Consider the following 20,891-nt stretch of genomic DNA (forward strand, 5'->3'; position numbering starts at 1 on the left):
GGGGACGGATCCGTTTTCTATGACACAATCTGGCACAATAGAAAACGGATCCGTCCCCCATTGACTTTCAATGGTGTTCAAGACGGATCTGTCTTGGCTATGTTACAGATAATACAAACGGATCAGTTCTGAACGGATGCATTCGGTTGTATTATCTGAACGGATCCGTCTGCAGATCTATAACGGATCCGCACCAAACGCGAGTGTGAAAGTAGCCTTAATCAGACCTCAGCTGAAAGCCCCAATCAGACCCCCAATGTTAACAAGACCCCAAAAAGACCTCAGCTCAGATCCCAATGTAAATAAACCCCAATCAGATCTCAGATAAGAGCCCCATGCTTCTTAACAGCCCTTCACTGCTTCCTGGTCCTCCGGTACTAATGAGCGATTCCATAATGGCATGATGTGGCAAAATGTGAGCATAACTATTTCCGGAGAGGCAGAATATGGGTATTACTACTAAAAGGGGGCACAATGTGGGCATAACTACTGAAAGAGAGGCAGAATATGGGTATTACTACTGAAAGGGGGAACAATGTGGGCATAACTACTGAGAGGCAGAATATGGGTATTACTACTGAAAGGGGGCACAATGTGGGCATTACTACTGAAAGGGGGGCACATGTGGGCATATCTACTCAAAGGGAGGCAGAATATGGGCATACATACTGAAAGGGGGGCACGTGTGGGCATTACCACTGAAAGTGGGTACAATGTTGGCCTACGTACTATGAACGGGCACCATGTAGGGGGAAACTACGAGGACTGCGCATTAGGTGGAGTTAGGGTGAGGACTAGTACATTTGCCTCTCGCTGGTGCTATTGTCCCTTGTCGGGAGCCGAGTACACTGCGGGCGGATCTGCAGCCATGTCTCCCGCCTCTTGTTTATTAGGCAGCATTGGCCTCGGCCAAGAGCTGACAGCCTTCGTTTCAGGCTTGTGAGCATTGTGCTGTCACCCTGCCCCCGCACACTTCTCCTCCATTGGTCGGCCGCCTTCTGTCCCGGGTAAACTGCAGCCTCTGATTGGTCCAGGCCGGAGGTTTTGAAAGGTCTGGTGCCACTATGTCCCTAACTCCGCCCACTTCTCCCGGCGCCAAAACTCGCAGAGAACAGAGGGAGATCCAGAACAAGTCTGGTGCCAGTCTGTACCCTGCCATGGCCACCCCGCCGAAGAGAAGCTGCTCCGACCTCCCTCCATCACCCTCCTCTGATAGGTCCTCCCCGGGCACCAGGAGCAAGGTGAAGCGGATCTCCATAGAGGGGAACATCGGTAAGCGGGGGACTGGGATAGGCGCGCACCTGCTGGCTGTGGTGTGTCTGCCCTGTTCACACTGGGCATCCGCGTTTATTGGAAGCTGCTTTTTATATATCGGGGTAGACTGCTGCCTTCACTCTGTATGTATAGACTTCTACTATAAAAGTCTGCTGGGAATCTGCTCCCTATGCAGCCTGTTTGGTGGCCAGCTCTATTTTGTGTTGCTGGCACTTGTAGTGCACACTGCCCCAACCGATACCAGTAGCACAGGCAGATTTCAGGGCTTTCAGATTTCAGATTTGCATGTGATTGTGGTATTGCCCCTATTAAAAACCGCAAGCAGGTCTGTGGCATTGAAATTGGAAAACCGTGTCTGTTTCTGCCGTGGAATACGCTTTTTGATATCGAACATACAAATGTAGCAGCGCTCACCGAAAAACTGCAGTGGATTTTTGATATAGTCAAAATCTGCTGTGTGAACACGCCTCAGGCACATGGCTGTATTGTCATCCGTGTCCCATCCGCATTTTTTCTGCAGGGTCATTTGCTTCTACGGGTCCGCTGTCCGTTCTGTAAATTACAGCGCATGTCTTGTTCTTGTCTGTATTGTGGACGAGAATAGGCATTTCTATTGATGGGAGAGAGAAAAATGCGGACTGTACACACAAGGGACCCGTGGTGTGCAGACGGAAATACGGATACGGGGGGCTGGATGTGTCGAGGTTAGGCTACCTTCTCATCCGCGTTTTCCTTTCTGCTTTTGAGATTCAGCAGAGGATCTCAAAACCGGAGGAAACCGCTTCAGTTTTGTCCCCATTCATTCTCAATGGGGACAAAACTGAACAAACAGGGACATTGTTGCATTCCCATGTAGGACACACAGCTGCTGCAAGCAGCGCTTTTGTGTGCGGCATGGGAAACTGAATATGCCGGATCTGTTCTTTTTTCCGGACATGAAAAAACTGGATCCGGTGCCCATTGATTTTTCAATGGTATTTGATGCCAAATCTAGTATGTTCAGTTTGGATGTAATAAGACCAGATCTGTTCTGAACGGATGCGGTTTCCTCCGGTTTTGAGATCCTATGCTGGATCTCAAAACTGGAAAGTAAAACGCAAATGTGAAAGTAGCCTTAGGCTACATTCACACGTCAGTATTTTCCTATATCCCGATTTTCCGTTGTTCCTGAAAATGTTTCCGTATGTCATCCGTTTTTTGCGGATCCGCAAAAAACGGAAACATGTATAAAGTTTAATAATCAAATAAAGTTGTTTGGATTTCTTTGAAAAAAAATAAAAAAAAATTTATGTGTTTCCAGGAACGGATTCCGCATAAAACGGATGACATCCGAATGTCTTCCGTTTTTTGCGGATCCATTGACTTTGTATTGTACCAGGATCCGAATTTTGCGGACAAGAATAGGACATGTTTTATATTTAAACGGACATGCGGAACGGAACAACGGAAACGGACAGCACACATTGTGCTGTCCGATTGATTTTTTTTTTTTTTTTTTTTTTTTTTTTTTTTCCCAGGACCCATTGAAAATGAATGGGTTCAGATCTGTTCCGCAAAAAACGGAACAGATCAGGAAAGAAAAAACGGACATGTGAATGGACCCTTATGTAGAGGTGCAGGCTCTTTGGCGCTTTCTGCCACTGGCCGTGCAGCCTCCCTTGCTAGTGTAGTTTAGGACCATTTTCCACACCATAAGCTAGTGGGGGAAATGATGAATGAGACTGGATGGCTGGTCCGCCCTCTTCCTGCCCACACCACACCCCTTTTCCCGCTACTTCTCAGAAGTGGCGTGAGCTGGATAAAGTCATATGTTTTGTCGCAAAACACCTTTTCAGCAAAATCCGTGACCTAAATACACCAAAAAGTAGCGTATAACCTATATTAAATGAGCACCGCAGTGCTTGCTAGGCTGTGGCTGTCTAATGTATGGTGGCATCAGTCCATGTTCCCACCCAGGAATAGTGTGCAGAAATCCATGGCAGAGGGGCACGCCCTCATGTGTGTGACGTCCACAGTACTACTGAAGTACTACAGATTCTAAAATCTGAAAACTATGGGGGTCATTTATCAAACTGGTGTAAAGGAAAACTAGCTTGGTTGCTATGGGCAACTAAGCCGGTTTTCCTCTATCTCTGTCCCATTGAATCTGAGGGTTAGCCTTGGCCTGAATCTGCTGCAGGACGATACTTCCATGATGGAGCATGCCGCACACAATATTTATTTTATTCCCAGATTCATGAATAGAGAAAAAACCGCCACCTGAAATCTTAGACAAATGGCGTTACAGTAGGCCACATCGGACCCTATGACGTTGTGCAGCTAATGTATACCTACAATTTATTCATGTGTGTAGAGAAATACCCTCCCCCCCCTGCTTTATGAACCATGTGAGATGTGCAGCCAGGCAGGCAGGCTTCCAGTCACACAGGACACAGATGTCCGCCTTGTGACTAGATTTAGCACATGTAACGGACTAGTAAGAGGAAACTGTCAGCAGGTTTGTGCAGTCCTCCTGACCACTGGCTAGGCTCTGGAGAAGATCCCTTTAGCTTTTTGCCTGGCTCAGCTTGACTGACAGATGTCGTCCTGCTAGAGACCTATGAATCGGGCAGGTCTCTGACATGTGGGACATTAGTGGCATAGTGACAGATAGATGCGGGTCCTACCACTGGGACCCACTCCTATCTCCAGAAGGGCGTGGCCATCCTGTGTGACGGGAAGCCTGTCTGGCTGCATTCCCATAGCGGTAACTGGAGAGGTGGACGTGCCTGCTCTCCATTCACCTCTATGGGACTTTCCAAAGTAGCTGAGCGTGCTCATTTGTCTATTTTCAGAACTTCCGTAGTGGTGAATGGAGGGTGGCTGCTTTCCTTTACTTTGGGGTCCTCATTCTGGAGATAAATGCAGGTCCTACCGCTGGGACCCGCTCTTTTCTGATACTGATGACATATCCTGGCAATGTGCCACTGATGTCCCATATGGGCATATTCCGTCAACGGTGGTTTTGTGCACTTTTATGTTGTTAGTCCCTTTTTTTTTTTTTTTTTTTTTTTTTTTTTTTTTATTTGCACCTGCTGAGGCTAGTCAAAGGCTGCGGCGGTGCTTGGGACCCTGTCCATGTGGTAGTTGACAGACAAGCACTGAAAGTCCAATGAAAGCGGCCATGGAGCTGGGACAGAGTGGGGGGGGGGGGAGCGGATAAGTATAGATCAGGTATTAAATATAGATAGATTAGGGGATTTGAAATAAAAAAAATAATCCTGGACGACTCGTTTAAGGTGTAACATTTCTGTTAATGTTCTGTCTTTACTGCCTTTGACAGCTGCAGGAAAATCTACATTTGTCAATATCCTCAAGAAATGCAATGAGGACTGGGAAGTGGTTCCTGAACCCATCGCAAGATGGTGCAATGTACAGAACAATCAAGATGAATTTCAGGTACCATCTAGGACATTTAGATTGTGTTTTATTCTCATATCGCTAGGATATGCCCCCATTGTCTAACGCTGGGTTCACACCTGAGCGTTTTACAGCGCGTTCCTACGCGCTGTAAAACGCACAACAGGCAAGAACCAATGATTCCCTATGGGAAGGGTTCACACCTGGGCGTTTTACAGCGCGTACGATCGCGCTGTAAAACGCCCGACGCTCAAACAAGTACAGGAGCTTTTTTTGGCGCGTTTGGGCCATAGACTCTTTGGACAACACTGCTGTCAATCACCCAAACGCGCGTTCACTATTAAAAAAAAACGCGCATAGAAACGCGCGTTTGAGAAACGCCTAGGTGTGAACCCAGCGTAAGAGATGTGAGTCCCACCCACCTATCTCAAATGGCTAGTTTCAGAATTCCCATAGAAGTGAACGGGAGCACACTGCGCTTGAGCGGCCACCGCTTCCACCCACTTCTATGGGGTGATGGGAATGGCCGAGCCAGCGCATAGAAATGAATGGAGGGGCTGCACCTATCGGACAATGGGGGCATATCCTAATGATATGCCCCCATTGTATGAGATTGGAAAATCCCTTTGATTTTGGAAAATTCCTCATTTTAATAGCAGTCTTGCTAGGACCATACTGCACCTGGCCACTTTCCTGACACCGTAGTACAATGCATTCAGACCCTTCACTTTTTTCCCATTTGTTATGTTGCGGCCATCTTCTAAAAAAACTGAACTTCGTTTTATCTATCCCCATCACTCTGCACTCAACACCCCATAATGAGAAAGTGAAAACAGAATGTTAGAAATCTTTGCTAATTTATTGAAAAGAAAAAAAAGTAAATTTTGGTTTTCACACCCTTTACTCAGTACTTAGTTGAAGCACCTTTGGCAGCCATTACAGCCTCCAACAGCTGGCCCCTAATGGAACAGTCCTATCCTTGTCCATAATAAGGACAATAATAGGACATGTTCAATTTTTTTTTTTTTTTGCGGAATGGAAATATGGAATAACGGAATGGACACGGAAATAAAATACGTTGGTGTGCATGAGCCCTTAGGGAGATATTGGGAGATACAATGACTGCTGTACGATATAGTGTACATTGTCCAACATAAAACAGTTATCTAACTTTCTAATCACCTATAAGTAACATGACATATTTTACACGATCAATCCAATAATCTGACATAATGCAGGAAGACTATAATATTAATATTAACCCCTTAGGCTACTTTCAGACTTGCGGCAGAGTGATCCGGCAAGCAGTTCCGTTGCCGGAACTGTCTGCTGGATCCGGCAAAACGTATGCCAACTGATGGCATTTCTAAGACTGCCCGATCAGTCAGAAAAATGCATTGAAATGCCGGATCCGTCTTTCCGGTGTCATCCGGCAAAACGGATCTGGCATTTATTTATTTTTTTCACCCCTTTTGATCTGTGGATCGGTTCTGGCATTCCGGTATTTTGAATGCTTTCGGGCAAGTCTTCAGTTTTTTTGGCTGGAGATAAAACCGTAGCATGCTGCGGTTTTATCTTTTGCGTGATCAGTCAAAAAGACTGAACTGAAAGACATCCTGAACGGATTACTCTCCATTCAGAATGCATGGGGATATGCCTGATCAGTTCTTTTCCGGCATTGAGCCCTTTTGACGGAAAAGAAAAACGTGTGAAAGTACCCTTAGTGATCACTTTAAAAACTGGTATACATTCAGGCTTGGACCCATCATCCAGGGACAATCAGTCCCTCTAGGGACACCCAAAATGTAATTTATAGACATTGTGGCTTATTTACTAAAGACTGGCATTTCACACTTGAGAGTTGGTAAAAAGCTCGCTGGAGGATGATCGGATAGGAGGCGCGCACCTTGTAGTAATCTTGTCACATCCTTCATCCCCTAGGTAGAGCAGATTTCAGCTTCTAATGCATACATAGAGTAGTTTTTGGTTAAAATTTACCATTTTTCTTACGTAAATTCTTGTTAATGTGTTAGACTGTGGCCCGCATGGCTCATTCGTGGACATATACGAGCACGAAGATAAAAATCACAGATTTGTAATGGGTGTCTGATTATTGTAGTCGGGGGAGGGGGGTTTCGGAGGGGACACATTCAGTTCAGGGTATCTGCTCTCGCGTATCGTTTATGACAAGTGGAGACAATACCATGTGATACATCAGGACTAATCTTGGCTGCCGTGTATCGGTCTGGAGTCCAGGCTGTTTGTGGAAACCTTTGTGTCCTTTAGATGATTATGTTTTGTTTTTCCTTCCATACCTTATGTACACAAATAGGAGCTCACCACTTCACAGAAAAGTGGTGGCAACCTTCTCCAGATGATGTATGAGAAGCCTGAACGCTGGTCCTTCACCTTTCAATCCTATGCCTGTCTCAGCCGTATTCGAGCCCAGCTGAATGCCTTTGGAGGGAAGCTGAGAGAAGCTGAAAAACCTGTGCTCTTTTTTGAGCGTTCAGTTTACAGTGACAGGTAATGCCCTTGCTGTTCACTAGGTTTATTATAAGGCTATGTTCACACATTTTATTTTTTTTTATTTTTGTTGTTGTCATTTTAAGAAATAAACATTTAGAACAGTTCAAAGAACCAGATTCACACAAATCGGTGAAACATGTTGGCAACGGTTTGGTACATTAAACAGTCTGGCAGTGTGATTCCTTCAGGACTGCCTTTTCGCCGTAATTATCTTATACATTTTAATATCATTCACTTTGTCGCGCACATCGCCGCCGGGCTCCCGCATTCCTTTAGACCACCGATGTTCTAGCAGTAAACCACAATCCCCATATTTTGTCAAATCCCTCAGGATTATTTCTAGCCAAATATGTCATTTTATACATTGGTAAGGGTCCATTCACACGTCCGCAAAATGGGTCCACTTTCGTTCCTCAATTTTGCCGAACAGGTGCGGACCCATTCATTTTCAATGGGGCCGGAATGTGCTGTCCGCAACTGCGGACAAGAAAAGGCACTTTCTATGAGGGTGCCGGCGATGTGTGGTCCACAAAATGTGGAACGCACATTGCCGGTGTTCGTGTTTTGCGGATCCGCAAAAAAAATGCATATGTGTGAATGGACGCTTAGGCTTCATCTATAAGTTGCATCCATTGTTGGATTGAGGGGGCTTCCAATTCAATAGGATAGACTTCCTAGCATAGAACATTAGAAGTCTGTATAGTCTTTTAGAGTATTTTGTTTGCAACAGATCATCCACAAGTCCTAACAGGCTATTTTCACGGGAGCATACCGCCAGCAATCCCAGTTTCAAGTTCAAAAACTCATGAATTGCTGACCAGAATTCTGCAATTTTCGGACTTTCCCGGATCATGTGCATTAGAGTGCCAGTCGCTCTATTACATCTAGAACATACAGAACTATTAAGGCTACTTTCACACTTGCGTTCGGAGCGGATCCGTCTGGTGTCTGCACAGACGGATCCGCTCCTATAATGCAGACGATGGGATCCGTTCAGAATGGATCCGTCTGCATTATATTTCAGAAAAAATTCTAAGTGTGAAAGTTAGTCAGACGGATCCGTACAGACTTTACATTGAAAGTCAATGGGGGACGGATCCATTTGAAATTAAGCCATATTGTGTCAACTTCAAACGGATCCGTCCCCGTTGACTTACATTGTAAGTCTGGACAGATCCGTTTGCCTCCGCGCGGCCAGGCGGACACCCAAACGCTGCAAGCAGCGTTCAGGTGTCTGCCTGCGGAGCGGAAGCCAAGCAGAGCCATACTGATGCATTCTGAGCGGATCCGCATCCACTCAGAATGCATTGGGGCCGTACGGATGAGAGTGCCACTTGTGAGAGCCTTTAAACGGAACTCACAAGCGGAGCCCCGAACCCTAGTGTAAAAGTAGCCCAAGTTGGCGCATTTGTTCCAGCCTGACTTAACTGATCCCTAGCACTTATCACTGTACTCCTCCATCTATTCTTGAGCCCTCTGACACTTTGCCAATGCTTTGGTCAGCGGAGCAGCCAATTGGCACATGAGTACTGTGTAGAAGGAGGATACTGGTTTACATAGATTTGTGTCTAGCAATTTTTTTCAATCTCTCCATAGTCTTGACCCTACTACTACCAAATTGCTCTGCACAGACATGTCTTAATTGAAAATATCTAAGCAGGCTCTTCCTAGGTAGACCGAACTCCTCCTTTAACTCAGGAAAGGTTTTAAAAGCTCCTTCGGAGAACAACAGAGTTAAATTTTTAATTCTATATTTTGGCCCAAACTCAAAATCGGGAAGTGAATCTAGTTCCTGTAATTTTTATATCCCTCCACAGGGGACCATCCTCTCCACCTCCCCTATTACTCCAAACCCACACACGTTCTTTCCATATTTTTATTATCGCAGTCATTGATTCTGCAATACAAATCCAGAACAGTTGACTGTGCTATACATGTGGATGAAAACCACATTCACAAGTAGCAGGAAAAAAACTCTTGTGTTATATAGGGCAAGCTGATGATTTTTAAGGGAACCTGTCTGTCACATGGTGTCTGAGCTGAATGCATGTTATAGACTTATGGGAAATAATTCTGTAAAATGTGTAATTTATTCATTTAAATTCTTGTGTGTGTTATGGGCTTTGAAGACAAGGAGGAGGTCCTACCAGTGACTGGCAGCTATCTCTGTATACACAGTCATAGAGGGAAGGCTGTCAGTCACTGATAGGACCGTCTCCTTGTCTTCAGTCAGTGACTGACAGCTATCTCTGTATACACAGTCATAGAGGGAAGGCTGTCAGTCACTGATAGGACGTCTCCTTGTCTTCAGTCAGTGATTGACAGCTATCGCTGTATACACAGTCATAGAGGGAAGGCTGTCAATCACTGATAGGACCGTCTCCTTGTCTTCAGTCAGTGATTGACAGCTATCGCTGTATACACAGTCATAGAGGGAAGGCTGTCAATCACTGATAGGACCTCCTCCTTGTCTTCAGTCAGTGAGTGACAGCTATCTCTGTATACACAGTCCTAGAGGGAAGGCTGTCAGTCACTGATAGGACCGCCTCCTTGTCTTCAGTCAGTGAGTGACAGCTATCTCTGTATACACAGTCATAGAGGTAAGGCTGTCAGTAACTGATAGGACTGCCTCCATGTCTTCAGTCAGTGACTGACATCTATCTCTGTATACACAGTCATAGAGTGAAGGCTGTCAATCACTGATAGGACCTCCTCCTTGTCTTCAGTCAGTGACTGACAGCTATCTGTATACACAGTCATAGAGGGAAGGCTGTCAATCACTGATAGGACCGTCTCCTTGTCTTCAGTCAGTGACTGACAGCTATCTCTGTATACACAGTCATAGAGGGAAGGCTGTCAGTCACTGATAGGACCTCCTCCTTGTCTTCCGTCAGTGACTGACAGCTATCTTTGTATACACAGTCATAGAGGGAAGGCTGTCAGTCACTAATAGGACCGTCTCCTTGTCTTCAGTCAGTGAGTGACAGCTATCTCTGTATACACAGTGATAGAGGGAAGGATGTCAATCACTGATAGGACCTCCTCCTTGTCTTCAGTCAGTGACTGACAGCTATCTCTGTATACACAGTCATAGAGGGAAGGCTGTCAGTCACTGATAGGACCGCCTCCTTGTCTTCAAAGCCTAGAATGAGCAGGAATTTAAATGAATAAAACACACATTTTGCTGAATCTTTCCCCATAAAACTACATATCGGGCTGCTCCTGCTCAGCTCAGACACCATGTGAAAGTACCCTAAGTCTACAGCATGTGATCATGTTGTGGAAATACAATGTGGATTCACTGCAGACAGGCTCCATGATGTTTGGGTGTATTGTAAGATCTGGATATTTTTGTTTTGTACTTAAAGTAACCACCAACTTCCTTATTTTATTTTTTTTCCTCCCACCAGATACATTTTTGCCTCCAATTTGTACGAGGCAGAGTGTATGAATGAAACAGAATGGACAGTTTATCAAGATTGGCATGAATGGATGAATTCTCAGTTTGGAGCTGATCTTCAGCTTGATGCTATTGTCTATCTCCGTGCAGCACCTGAGGTAAATATTCTTTCGGCAGGATCAGCCCTATTAAACCTGACGCACTGCCCTGTTCCCATACAATTGTATTGTTTCTGGACGGCAGGTCTGTCTGTTGGATATACTATTTTAGGTGATGGCCTTTTTCAGCTTGTTCATTGGGTGATCGCTGGCGCCTTTTACACAGGCCAGTTAGAATGAGCGCTACTACAAACGCTTGTGCCAGATAATTGGCCTGATTGCCAGTCCGTGTAAAAGGACTATTAGACAGTTTCATGTCTTTTTAGGCCTAGTTCAGACTTCAGTGATTTTCAGTCAAAACCAGGTGCGGGGCAAAAACACAGAACTAGTGTAGATCTTTCCATTCTACCTTATCTGTGGAGGCTCAATTCCGGGTTTTGGTTTAAAAATCACTAAAGTGTGAACTAGGCCTTAGGCCACATTCACACGACCGTATGTGTTTTGCAGTCCGCCCATCTGTGTTTTTTTTTTTTTTTTTTTTTTTTTTGGGGGGGGGGCTACAGAATTGACATGCGGATAGCAAAAAATCGGAAAGGACACAAACAAAATACGTTCATGTGAATGTAGCCTTAGGCCTCTTGCGCATGACCGTATTGCTTTTTCAGTCTTTTACGGAACAGCTGGCCCCTGATAGAACAGTGCTATCCTTGTCCGTTATGCGGACAATAATGGGACATGTTCTATTTTTGAACAGCACCGGAAGGCATACGGAGTACCTTCCATTTTTACTTTATTTTTTATTATTATTTTTTGCGGATCCATTGAAATGACTGGTTCCGTATACGGAACGCAAAAAACGGAACGTAAATGGGGCAAAAAAATAAACGTTTGTGTGCAATGTTTTTACATGCACTTTCAATGTGAGTTTGTAGCTCATTTTTGTATTAAAATGTATTTATTATCCAGAGTTGCCTAAAAAGAATTTATACTCGTGGAAGAGAAGAGGAGCAAGGAATTCCTATGGAATATCTAGAGAAACTTCATTATAAGCATGAGAGCTGGCTCCATCACAGAAACATGAGGTTAGCTGTTTATTCACTCTTCTAGTGTGTTACACTTCACGTCTTTGCTTGTCATGGGAAGCAACGTGTAACTGAATCAGAGGCTTTAAAGGGGTTGTCTCATCGCTAGGATATGCCCCCATTTTCTTATAGGTGCGGGTCCCACCACTGGGCCCTGCATCTATATTGAGAATGGAGCCTACAAGTGAAGGAGGGCGCATGCGCAGCTGCCCTCCATTAATTTTCTATGGGGCAGGCAAAAATAGCCAAGCGCTGGCTCGGCTATTTTCGTCGGCCCCATAGAAATGAATGGGAGTGGGGGCCGAACATGCGCAGTACGCTCCCATTCACTTCTATGGGGATCTGGCTTGGTGGTGGCCGGACCGGAGTCCTCCAGCCACCACGTTGTGTGGCTGTGTTCTCGATATAGGTGCTGGTAAGGCTACTTTCACACCTGCGTTCAGGTGTCCGCTCGTGAGCTCCGTTTGAAGGGGCTCTCAAGCGGCCCTGAACGCAGCCGTTTGGCCCTAATGCATTCTCAGTGGAGGCGGATCCACTGAGAATGCATCCGTCTGCCAGCGCTCAGCCTCCGCTCCGCTCAGTGAGCGGACACCTGAACGCTGCAAGCAGCGTTCGGGTGTCCGCCTGGCCGTGCGGAGGCGAGCGGATCCGTTCCGACTTATAATGGAAGTCAATGGGGACGGATCCGCTTGAAGATGACACCATATGGCTCAGTCTTCAAGCGGATCCGTCCCCCATTGACTTTCAATGTAAAGTCTGAACGGATCCGCTCAGGCTACTTTCACACTTAGAAAATTTTTCTAAGGGCTCTTTCACACCTGCGTTATTGTCTTCCGGCATAGAGTTCCGTCGTCGGGGCTCTATGCCGGAAGAATCCTGATCAGGATTATCCTAATGCATTCTGAATGGAGTGAAATCCGTTCAGGATGCATCAGGATGTCTTCAGTTCCGGAACGGAACGTTTTTTGGCCGGAGAAAATACCGCAGCATGCTGCGCTTTTTGCTCCGGCCAAAAAAACGGAAGACTTGCCGCAAGGCCGGATCCGAAATGAATGCCCATTGAAAGGCATTGATCCAGATCCGGCCTTAAGCTAAACGTCGTTTCGGCGCATTGCCGGATACGACGTTTAGCTTTTTTAGAGTGGTTACCATGGCTGCCAGGACGCTAAAGTCCCGGCAGCCATGGTAAAGTGTAGGGGGGATGGGGAGCAGTATACTTACCATCCGTGCGGCTCCTGGGGCGCTCCAGAGTGACGTCAGGGCGCCCCAGGCGCATGGATGACGTGATCGCATGGCACGTCATCCATGCGCATGGGGCGCTCTGACGTCACTCTGGAGCGCCCCGGGAGCCGCACGGATGGTAAGTATACCGCTCCCCGCTCCTACTATGGCAACCAGGACTTTAATAGCGTCCTGGGTGCCATAGTAACACTGAAAGCATTTTGAAGACGGATCTGTCTTCAAATGCTTTCAGTACACTTGCGTTTTTCCGGATCCGGCGTGTAATTCCGGCAAGTGGAGTACACGCCGGATCCGGACAACGCAAGTGTGAAAGAGGCCTAAGTTATAATGCAGACGGATCCGTTCTGAACGGAGCCACCGTCTGCGTTAATATGAACGGATCCGCTCGAACGCTAGTGTGAAAGTAGCCTTACATACATATAATAACTTTATCAATGGGTCATTGTCTGATTAAACATGTATTTCTAGGTATGAGGAAATTTTGCAATCGTAATCTGCAACAATGTAAATTTCAGTGTTGAATTTTTTTAAACTATTGACGCACTGCATAACGTGCAACAGTCGGGGCGTGCTGAGGATGGATTTCCCATATTTAGTGCAAATTTAAAGAGCATCTGTCAGCAGTTTTGTACCTATGACACTGGCTGACCTGTTACATGTGCACTTGGCAGCTGAAGACATCTGTGTTGGTCTCGTGTTCATATGTGCCCGCATTGCTGAGAAAAAAGATGTTTTATTATATGCAAATGAGCCTCTAGGAGCAACGGGGGCTTTGCTGTTACACCGAGAGGCAGAGGCTCAGCTCACTGCAACGCCCTCTGCACTTTGACAGGACCATGAAATTAGTTTTTATTGATAATCTCATGTTTTAGTCTGCAGCTCATATATGTCCATCATTACAGACTGCAGACAAACCATTTGTGTAATCTGATCATGCAGTCATGGGTGAGGGTGCTTTACATGGAGCAGATTTTGAGACTGAACATCTGTTCCGTTCACTTGAAGGGACCTTGCAGAAATCCATGTGCTTGCCGCCAAAACAACCCCTTTCAAAAGAATGGAGCTGATTTACAGTCAGACATTTTCTGCAGCAAAATGTACTACTTGTGAAGGTACCCTAAGGCCTCTTTCACACGAACTATACGGATTGGCTCCGGATACGTTCAGTGAAACTCGCACCATTTTGCAAGCCAGTTCAGTCAGTTTTGTCTGCGATTGCGTTCAGTTTTTTCCGAGCAGTTGCAATGCGTTTTAATGCGATTTTTCGCGTGCATGATAAAAAACCTGAAGGTTTGCAAACAACATCTCTTAGCAACCATCAGTGAAAAATGCCTCGCACCCGCACTTGCTTCCGGATGCGATGCGTTTTTCGCTAAAGCCCTATTTACTTCTATAGGGTCAGGGCTGCATGAAAAGCGCAGAATATAGAACATGCAGTGTTTTTCACGCAAGCAGAACTGATGTGTGAAAAAAAAATTAAAATAACATTGCTCATGTACACAGACACATTGAAATGCATGGGTCAGGATTCAGTGCGGGTGCTATGCGTTCACGTCGCGCATTGCACCCGCACGGAAAACTCACTTGTGTGAAAGGGGCCAAACTCTCTTACAACCCAAACTGGCAGCGCCATAAATCTCTAATGTACAGTTCAAAGCAGTAAAGCCACAGTTGGGCCAGGACACTATTCTTTAATACCCTTGTGTGAAACAAGCCTTAAAGGGGTTCTGCACTTTCATTTAACTGATGATCTATCCTCTGGATAGATCATCAGCTTCTGATCGGCGGGGGTCCGACACCCGGGACCCCCACCGATCAGCTGTTTGAGAAGGCAGCAGCGCCGCGGCCTTCTCACTGTTTACCGCCGGCCCACTGACGTCACGACTAGTATGAACTAGCGTGGGCGCGGCTAAGCTCCATTCAAGTGAACAGAGCTTAGCCGCACCCACGCTAGTTGATACTAGTCGTGACATGAGTGGGCCGGCGGTAAACAGTGAGAAGCCCGCGGCGCCGCTGCCTTCTCAAACAGCTAATCGGTGGGGGTCACAATTGTGAGATCCAATGTTCTTACCATCATTGTCATCTCTGGAACATTGATATTGAATCTGCACCTACCTGCTAATAGTTATAGTCCCTGGACATGAATCAGGGCCATTAGAAAACAGCTCTTGAGAGACTTTATATATCGAATTACAGAGCTAAAGGTCTTTAGTGCAGCGTTTTAAGTGTATATTTTATTCATTCAATTTTTATGAAATGTTTTATATGTAAATTGTTTTATTTGCATTGTTTGAAGTATATATATATATATATATATATATATATATATAAGAATTTATATGGATACTAATCACCGTGTGTTTGCCTTATATTGAGTGACCCCCATCACAATTTTTTTTATCCAAATTTTGGAGTGTGCATGACTTTTGGATCACATTTTATTTCATTTTTTTTGGGGGGGGGGGGGGGCTAGAGAAGCAATGAAAAAATGGCATATCTGCCATTTTGACCCTTATTTTCCGTTACGCCATTCGCCATATTAGATTTTTTTTATTTTAATATTATGGGCTTTTTCTGTCGCGGTGATACCCAGGATGTTTATATTTATTGTTATTTATTTATCTTTTTTTTTTTTTTTTCTTTTTTATAATTTTACAGAAAGTGGGGCGATTTATTTTATTTTTTTAAACTTTTATATTTAATTTATTATTTTTTAAATCATTTTTAAGGCTCTTAAATTACTTTTTTTTTTTTTTATTTTTTTTTTTATATAAATGGTTTTTTTTATTTTCTTCTTCTGACCTATAAGGGATTAAAAAAAATGACTTTCTTTGCATTTTGCTAATTTCCTATGTTGGCCTGCCATCTGGTGGCCACAATAAGAATTGCAGCATCAATACTCTGAATTTCTTCATAGAGACTCATTCAGTGCATGTACTGCAGTCCTGATTGGCTGCACAGGGCTTCAGTACTAAGGTTTTTGCACATTCAGGTGCCATGATCTCACTTGATCACGGCATCTGAAGCATTTAATTACCGTGATCGGCATTATTATTGCCAGTTGCGGTAATTTTAGCCGCAGGTCTCTTCTGTTTGAAACAGTAGAGACTTGCCAGCCATGACACCCGCTGCATGCGAAATGTTTAAGACAAACTCTTTTTTGATTTCCTAAGCAACGTTTCACACAATGTAGGCATGCTGATTTTGTTCAAATATGTTTGAATATAGTAATATAGTTCTGAATTGTTATAGGAAATATTTCAATATCTATTTACATGAATAAGCTAAAAGGCTAATATCAGACTTTATGCCTTTTCAGGATGGATTTTGCATATTTGCAAGATGTCCCCATTTTGACACTCGATGTCAATGATGATTTTAAGGATGATAAACAGAAGCAAGAATGCCTAATAGAGAAGGTATGTTCAAATGGCATGCATTATGCAAAAAGTCATTTTTATTTTATTTCTTTTTTTAAACATTAAAATTCAAGAAAAACTATTCCAATTGGTATCGCTGTAATCGTACTGATCAGAGGAATGTATGTAACAGGTTAGTTTTGCTTCATAGAGAATACCATAAAACTGGTGGAATTGCATTTTCTTTCCCCACCCAACCTCATTTGGATAGAATGTAGTGGAATGGGTGAAAAAATGCAATTCTTCCAGTTTTATGGGTTTTATGCTGTTCCCTATGCGATAAAGGTGACCTGTTGCCTTCATTCTCAATCCGATTACAAAAAGACAGCATTTAGGGGTCATGCGTATGACTGTGTGTATTTTGCGGAACGGAACAGCTGGCCCCTAAAAGAACAGTACTACCCGTTCCGCAAAAAAAAAAAAAAATAGAACATGTACTATTATTGTCCGCATTACGGACAAGAATAAAACTGTTCTATTAGGGGCCAGCTGTTCCGTTTCGCTAAATACGGGATGCACACGGACGTCATCCGTATTTTTTTTGCGGACCACAAAATACATACGTTTGTGTGCATGAGCCTTAAAGGGAGTCTGTCACTTCCAAAAAACATCCAAAGCCACCAGCAGTCTGTTTCTGATGATGCCTTTCTTCCTGAAGGCAGATGCAGCAAAAGTACAGAAAACGTTGTTTTATCCCCTGCCTGGCGCGCTTCTCCAGCGGCCTCCTTGCTTCAAGTCATGGTAACAATGCCCCCTTCCCTACTGCTTCGCTGTGACTGACAGCACTTATGCACGAGAGTTCGGCGAAGCCAGCCAAACTGCCGGATGTCCGTCACAGGGAAGGGGGCGTGGTTACCTTGACTTGAAGCAAGGAGGCCGCTGGAGAAGCGCGCCGGGCAAGGGATAAAACAACGTTTTCTGTACTTTTGCGTCATCTGCCTTCAGGAAGAAAGGCATCAGAAACACACTGCTGGCATTTTGGGAGGTGACAGGTTCCCTTTAATACTGATGACCTAGCCTCTGGGTAGGCTATCAAAATCTGATCCGTGAGGGGTCCGAATCCAGACACCTCTGGCAATCAGCTGTTTGAAGAGGTCTCAGTCCTCCTCTTCATAGGCCAGTGCCCTCATGTTCATCAGTCACATCCCCTTCAGGTGCAAGGACCTGGGCTGCAATACAAAGCACAGCCACTATACAGTGACCAGAAGTGTTCTTGGTATGCTGCACTCTCCAGAGCGCCACAACCTCTTCAAACTGTTGATTGGTGGAGGTGCCAGGCTCATTAAGGTTATACAGATTGAATCAGCTCATCTCCATCCACTAGATTGGTGGACGACCACAGGGCTGGCTCTCAGTTGATAGAATTTTGCTTCATTTAGTCTTGAAACATAGAAAAATGTATAATGAATTTCGGTGAAATTTATTTTAAATGGTTCAAGACTAAAGTACTGAACAAACCTATTTTTCATTAGGAAAAACCCTTTGATGGTTCAATTTTTTTATTTTTATGTGCAAGTAAATTATGGCTCTGCGTATGAACTATATATGTAAAGCCAAGAATTACATCTGATCCCATAGTAAAAGCCTTTTGTCATGGGGTGTGATCTGCTTTTGCTACTAAATATAAAACGTGTGTGTGTGTGTAACCATTAGCCAAAGGCAGCCAATGAGGTGTATGGGTAAAGAAGAAAATAAAAAGGAAAGAACTTGTATCTGGGCACTGCAGCAATCCTTGTTCTGCTATTCTCAACTGAAACTTTTTTTTTTTTTTTTTACAGGTTAAAGAATTCTTAAGCACGTTATGACAAGTGGAATGACCTACTGTAACTGTACAATTAATCCTCTTTTTATGTGCAGGCATTTTTTATTTTTTTCAGCCATTATTGTGCCAGAACTTTTTTTTTTTCTCTAATTTACAGTTCAGCCACTTAACAGGTTTAGTGTATTAATTATGTATTTGTACATTTTTATTTAAAAACAAATTGCTGTCCTGTCAATTATTTTATATTTGTGTAACGTGTCTACAAATGTCATGCTTTGGACACCTCCTAGTTATAAAGCTGCCTGGATACTGGCTGGCTAATGTGTAGTGGGGGATCTTCTGAGTCTACCCTGGTGGCAGATGGGGGAATTGCCACTTGCCAAATACTTGCATGTGATGTAGTCTGGAGAAATCTTTGGAAGCGCAAACATTCAGCCAACAGCTATTTCAAGTATATGACCAGCTTAAAGGGATTATGCAGGGGTTTTATATTGATGACCTATCCTCAGGATAGGTTATCAATATCAGATAGCCACGGATCCGACATCTGGCACCCCTGCCGATCAGATTTTGGAAGAGGTAATGGCTGTCATGTGAACGTTGCTTCCTGTTTATTATTGCGCTGTGCACCTTCTCGCTTGTAGTGGTTGCGCAGTGTAATTACAAGTGCTAATCCCGGTGACGTAAATGGGGCGAGCGTTTGTACTTTGTAATTACACTGCCCCACCAAGACCACGCACAGTGTAATGAAGAGGACACAGCGCTTACATGAGTTCCGCGTCTTCTTAAAAAAGCTGATCGGCGGGGTGCTGGGACTTGGACCTCCGCCGATCTGATATTGATGACCTGTCCCGAGGATAGGTCCTCAATATAAAACCCCTGCACAATCCCTTTAAGCCCACTTTCTTAAAAAGCCTTAAAGGAAATCTGTCACCAGGATAATCACTATTAAAGTAAAGCCATAGCCTAATAACACTTAGTACCTTATTTCCAGATGTGCCTTTGTTCCAGCAATACATGTGGTGTTTCCTCTGAAAATCCAGTTTATTTGGTATGTAAATGAGCCAGTAAGGTGCTCAGAGGGGCGTCACTCTTGCGGGAAGGAGCCCAGACACGCCCCCTGCCACAATGTGTCCGCCCACCCATCCTACATCACATTCCAGCCATAACTTTACCCCCATTTTCCCTGCTCCCAGCAGGAGGCGTGCCTGGGCGCCTTCCTGCCAGAGTGACGCCCCTCTGGGCACCTTACTGGCTCATTTGCATGCCAAATAAACTGGATTTTCAGAAGATGGAAAACATCTATTGCTGGAACAAAGGCACATCTGGAAACAAGGTACTAAGTGCTATTAGGCTATTGCTTTACTTCAACAGTGATTATCCTGGTGACAGATTTCCTTTAAAGGGCTTCTGTCACTCCACTAAACTCATTATTATTTTTGGTCTCCTTAAAATCCTTAGGTTGCGATTTCTCAATATATATGGCTATTACTCTGTTTGGTTCAGTAGTTCTATAAAAAAAAAACTGACTTTTATATTATGCAAATTACCTCTCTAGGAGCAGGTAGGGCGGCTACCTGCTGCTAGCAGCCGCATCCTCCATTCATAATGACGCCCCCTCCTCATGTTGATTGACAGAGCCAGCGGACGCGCTCGTCCTCTGACTGGCCCTGTCTGCGTTTTAAATCTCGCGCCGGTCTTCAGTTGGCGCAGGCGCACTGAGTGGAGGACGCTCGCTCGGCCGCTCCATCCTCAGTGCGCCTGCGCCGATGACGTCACATGTACACCCGGCGCAGGCGCACTGAGGATGGAGCGGCCGAGCGAGCGTCCTCCACTCAGTGCGCCTGCGCCAACTGAAGACCGGCGCGAGATTTAAAACGCAGACAGGGCCAGTCAGAGGACGAGCGCGTCTGCTAGCCGTGTCAATCAACATGAGGAGGGGGCGTCATTATGAATGGAGGATGTGGCTGCTGGCAGCAGGTAATTTGCATATTATAAAAGTCAGTTTTTTGATAGAACTACTGAACCAAACAGAGTAATAGCCATATATATTGAGAAATAGCAGCATAAGGATTTTAAGGAGACCAAAAAAAAAAAGTTTAGTGGAGTGACAGAAGCCCTTTAATATTAGAGCTTTTCTTGTACCTCTATTACAGACAAAACCATGATCTCCTATGAGAACTAGAGTTCAAGCACCATAGGAGGTTATGGTTATCTAAGGCTACTTTCACACTCGCGTTTTGTGCGGATCCGTTCAGATAATACAACCGTCTGCATCCTTTCAGAACGGATGCGTTTGTAATATCTTTAACACAGACAAGACGGATCCGTCATGAACACTAATGAAAGTCAATGGAGGATGGATCCGTTTTCTATTGTGTCAGAGAAAACGGATCCATCCCCATTGACTTACATTGTGTGCCAGGACGGATCCGTTTGGCTCAGTTTCATCAGACGGACACCAAAACGCTGCAGGCAGTGTTTTGGTGTCCCTCTCCAAAGCAGAATAGAGACTGAACGCAACCAAACTGAGGCATTCTAAGCGGATCCTTTTCCATTTAGAATGCAAACTGATCCGTTTTGGACCGCTTGTGAGAGCCCTGAGCGGATCTCGCAAACGAAAAGCCAAAACGAGAGTGTGGAAGTAGACTAACTATTTCTACTGAACTATGAAAGGTTTGGGTG

At 44.7% G+C, this 20,891-nt stretch overlaps 1 protein-coding gene across 1 annotated transcript; it reads left to right on the forward strand.

Annotated features, from left to right (window-relative positions):
* The first annotated feature begins 1,111 nt into the window (after positions 1-1,111).
* DCK (deoxycytidine kinase) lies at positions 1,112-19,107 on the forward strand. The gene is made up of 7 exons (XM_044277473.1): positions 1,112-1,272; positions 4,598-4,713; positions 7,007-7,200; positions 10,614-10,761; positions 11,668-11,783; positions 16,345-16,444; positions 18,223-19,107. Exons 1-7 carry the CDS (start codon positions 1,158-1,160, stop codon positions 18,247-18,249), a joined length of 816 nt encoding a protein of 271 aa, XP_044133408.1. The 5' UTR covers positions 1,112-1,157; the 3' UTR covers positions 18,250-19,107.
* Positions 19,108-20,891: the final 1,784 nt, after the last annotated feature.

This window comes from Bufo gargarizans, chromosome 1 (assembly GCF_014858855.1).
Source record: "Bufo gargarizans isolate SCDJY-AF-19 chromosome 1, ASM1485885v1, whole genome shotgun sequence".
NCBI classification, from domain to species: domain Eukaryota; kingdom Metazoa; phylum Chordata; class Amphibia; order Anura; family Bufonidae; genus Bufo; species Bufo gargarizans.